Source organism: Prosopis cineraria, unplaced genomic scaffold (genome assembly GCF_029017545.1).
Source record: "Prosopis cineraria cultivar Desert tree isolate PC_DT_omini unplaced genomic scaffold, ASM2901754v1 PC9, whole genome shotgun sequence".
In the NCBI taxonomy this organism is placed as follows: Eukaryota; Viridiplantae; Streptophyta; class Magnoliopsida; order Fabales; family Fabaceae; genus Prosopis; species Prosopis cineraria.
The window spans coordinates 9,116,032-9,119,712 of NW_026555340.1; the positions used below are offsets into that span (position 1 = coordinate 9,116,032).

The 3,681-nt window shown below is 39.9% G+C and overlaps 1 protein-coding gene across 1 annotated transcript; it reads left to right on the top strand.

Moving 5' to 3' along the window:
- Nucleotides 1-785: 785 nt before the first annotated feature.
- On the top strand, nt 786-2,201 carry LOC129319541 (uncharacterized). Its single transcript, XM_054964652.1, has 2 exons — nt 786-1,222; nt 1,280-2,201. The coding sequence occupies exons 1-2, from the start codon at nt 786-788 to the stop codon at nt 2,199-2,201; spliced, it is 1,359 nt and encodes a 452-aa protein (XP_054820627.1).
- The last annotated feature ends 1,480 nt before the right edge of the window (nt 2,202-3,681 follow it).

Consider the following 3,681-nt stretch of genomic DNA (forward strand, 5'->3'; position numbering starts at 1 on the left):
GGAGGGATGTCATGATAGCAATCTACTGTCATGACAATGGGTGCGCACTACGGTGCATGGTTGTGGTACCAGAGACTAATGAGCTACCACTAGAGAATCACATTTCGGTTGGTCAAAACTTGGAACAACTGGAGAATGAGCTGCAGGGTAATGAGGCCTTACTATTAGAGATGAGGAATTTAATGCAAGAAATATGTAATTCGGTACGGGGATAAGGTGCACCAAGGAATGATAGGGCAAAAGTAGATGGTAGAATAATTGAGAATGAATAAGAGATGTATGAGCAAGAAGATGAAGTTTATGAAGAGAGCACACCCAAGCAATCTGGAGCTGTGGGTGGTAGTGGTTCACAGAATTCTATGGATCGAGCATGGAAGAGTTTCTCATAGCTTCATCCATCTACCTTTGATGGAACAATGAAGGAGGGTGAAGCCAAAGAGTGGATTGAGAGAATTGAGACAATATTTAAAGTGGTGCTATGCTTAGAGGAGCAAAAGGTGACTTTAGCCTCAGTGTTGCTTATAAAAGAGGCTAAACATTGGTAGAAGTTGGTGAGAATGACTTGTGGAGTCAAGTGGACATAGGATGAGTTCAAAGTGAGGTTTTTCAACTTTTACTTCCTAGTGGCCTTTAAAGTAGAGAAAGAGGCTGAATTCTACGAATTTAAGCAGGGGAATCTTGATGAAGAAGCTTTTACTGCCAAGTTCAATCAATTGTCAAGGTACACTACCTATCTCATAAGGAATGATGACTCAAAATGAAAGGCTAAGAGGCTGCTTAAGAAGATGAGGCCTGAGTATCGACAACAGTTGGCCTTATTTGAGATCACATCTTATGATGAGATGTGTAATAAGCTAAGAATAGCTGTGAGAAAGGGTAGAGAGGCAGAGACTGAGAAGAGAAGGGATAGTCAGGGTAGATTCTCACAATCACTTGGCCTTACCGGTAGAGTTAATAAGAGATTCAGTTTTAACTCTGGTAGTTCTGGGAGCTTTACGAAGAGGAAGACTTTTCAAAGGGGATCACAATCTCGAGGTTCCTTCCAGAAGAGCAATGGACCAAAGAATAGTGCTAATGGTGTACAGCCATCTCAGCAAGCTTCCACAATGCATGTGCCTACTCTTAGTATAGCCAGAACCCCACAGTGTTCAAAGTGTGGGGGATATCATGTGGGAAAGTGTTGGGTTTACTTTAAGTATGGCAAGACAGGGCACATTGCCAGGTATTGTAATAAGGGCAGAGTGGGTACCACAGAGTAGAGACCGATTGTTCTTGGTAGAGTATTCGCGTTTTCCCAAGAGGAGGCAGGTGCGTCTCTAAATTTGATTAGAGGTAAAATCTCTTTGCACAACGATGATATAGATGCTTTGTCTGATTTGGGTGCTACCCATTCTTGCATTTCTGATAACTATGTGTTAAGGTTGAAATTGTCAGTGTATACCTTGCCATATGTGATTAATGTGTCTACGCCAGTGAGAATTTTTGTGAGAACCGACCGTGCTTGTTTAGGTGTTGATTTGAGATTTAAGAATAGATCAACTACCATTGATTTGATCTATTTGCCCATGATTGGGATTAACGTAGTGGTAGGTATAGACTGGTTGTTGGCAAATAATGCGACACCAGACTGTGTAAGAAAGATAATATCCTTGCCAATATACACTGCACCTACAATGAAACCTAGTCAGTCAAGATTCTTGTTTGTAATGCAAGAAAAAAAGTGCATTCAACAAGGCTGTCAGGCATATATGATGTTCTTTTCTGTTTATGCTACTTATGATAAAGCAATTGAGAAAATTAGAGTGGTGAACAAATTTCTTGAAATATTCTCAGAAGAAGTGTCTGGATTACCGCTTGAGCGAGAGGTGAAATTTTCTATTGACCTTGTACCTGGAACAGAACCCATATTGAAAGCTCCATATTGGATGTCTCCATCTGAGTTGGCAGAGCTAAAGAATCAATTGGAGGAATTACTAGAGAAAGGGTTCATAAGACTGAGTGTGTCTTTGTGGGGATCGCCGGTGTTATTTGTGAAGAAAAAGGATGGTAGTATGAGACTTTGCATTGACTACAGACAGCTGAACAAAGTGACAGTCAAGAACAAGTATCCTTTACCTAGGATCGATGATTTGCTAGATCAGTTGGTTGGAGCTACGGTGTTCTCAAAGATTAACCTGCGATTAGGCTACCATCAGTTGTAAATCAGAGTCGAGGATGTCCCAAAGACTGCCTTTTACACTAGATACGGTCACTATGAGTTCCTAGTAATGCCATTTGGATTAACGAATGCTTCGGCAGTGTTTATGGACTACATGAACAGAATCTTACATCCTTATCTAGATAAGTTCATGGTAGTATTCATTGATGATATTGTAATTTACTCAAGAGACAAGGAAGAGCACATGAAGCATCTTCATACTATCCTGCAACTTTTAAAGGACAATAAGTTATATGCCAAACTCAGTAAATATGAGTTTTGGCTAAGGGAAGTGAGATTTCTTGGTCATATGGTGTCGACGGAAGGGATTGTTGTGGATCCACACAAAGTGGATGTTGTGTTGAAATGGAAACCGCCTACCTCAGTGATAGAGATTAGAAGTTTCTTTAGATTGGCAAGCTACTATCGGCAATTCATTCAAGAATTTTCACAAATTGCGTTTCCTTTAACTAAGTTGACCCGAAAGGATCAGCCATATGTGTGGACTGACAAATGTGAATCGGCATTTCAAGAGTTAAAGAGGAAACTAACATCTACTCCAGTACTCATTATTCCTAATCCTTGATTGCCGTATGTAGTTTACACAGATGTATCGTTGAAAGGTTTAGTGTGCATTTTAATGTAAGATGATCGAGTTGTTGCATATGCCTCAAGACAATTGCAATCGCAGGAGGAGAATTACCCAACCCATGATCTAGAGTTAGCAGTAGTGGTTTTTACTTTGAAAATTTGGCGATACTATCTTTATGGGTATATGTTTGAAGTATTTAATGATCACAAAAGTCTGAAGTACTTAGTGGATCAAAAGGAACTGAATATGAGGCAACATAGATGGATGGAATTCCTCAAGGACTATAACTTTGAGATCAAGTATCATCTAGGTAAAGCCGATGTAGTGGCAGACGCGCTAAGCAGGAAAATAGTACATGTTGCTCATATGATGGTTCAAGAGCATCGATTACTTGAGACTTTCTTAGATACTCAAAGGAAAGCACCTCAGATGATGTTATACAATGTACATTCTATGGTCACAACTAATGAATTCTGGAAAGAGTTGCAAACTGCTCAGTTTGAAAACGAGTATCTACTTGGGATTCATGAGGATATTGAAGAGAAGAGACCCACAAAATTTATATTTAATGATGATGGATATGTGACTTATCAGGATCGAATTTGCGTACCGAGTAATGAGGAGATCAGGAAGATGATCCTAAAGAAAGCACACTGTAGCAAGGATACTATTCACCTTGGTGTCACCAAGATGTATCAGGATATGAAGCAAATGTGATGGTGGCCAGGAATCAAGAAAGATGTAACAGAGTTTGTGGCTAAGTGTCTAACGTACTAAAAGGTTAAGATTGAGCACCAAAGGCCTGGTGGTGTCTTGTAACCGCTAAATATCCCAAAGTGGAAGTGGGATAGCATATCAATGGATTTCATTACTAGATTGCCTAGAACTCAAG

Bases quoted from the DNA above. Each gene is read 5' to 3' on its own strand.
- LOC129319541 (XM_054964652.1), top strand. From the start codon at position 786: ATGAGGCCTGAGTATCGACAACAGTTGGCCTTATTTGAGATCACATCT. The intron at 1,223-1,279 runs GTATTGTAATAA...TGTTCTTGGTAG, and splicing joins AAGACAGGGCACATTGCCAG to AGTATTCGCGTTTTCCCAAG.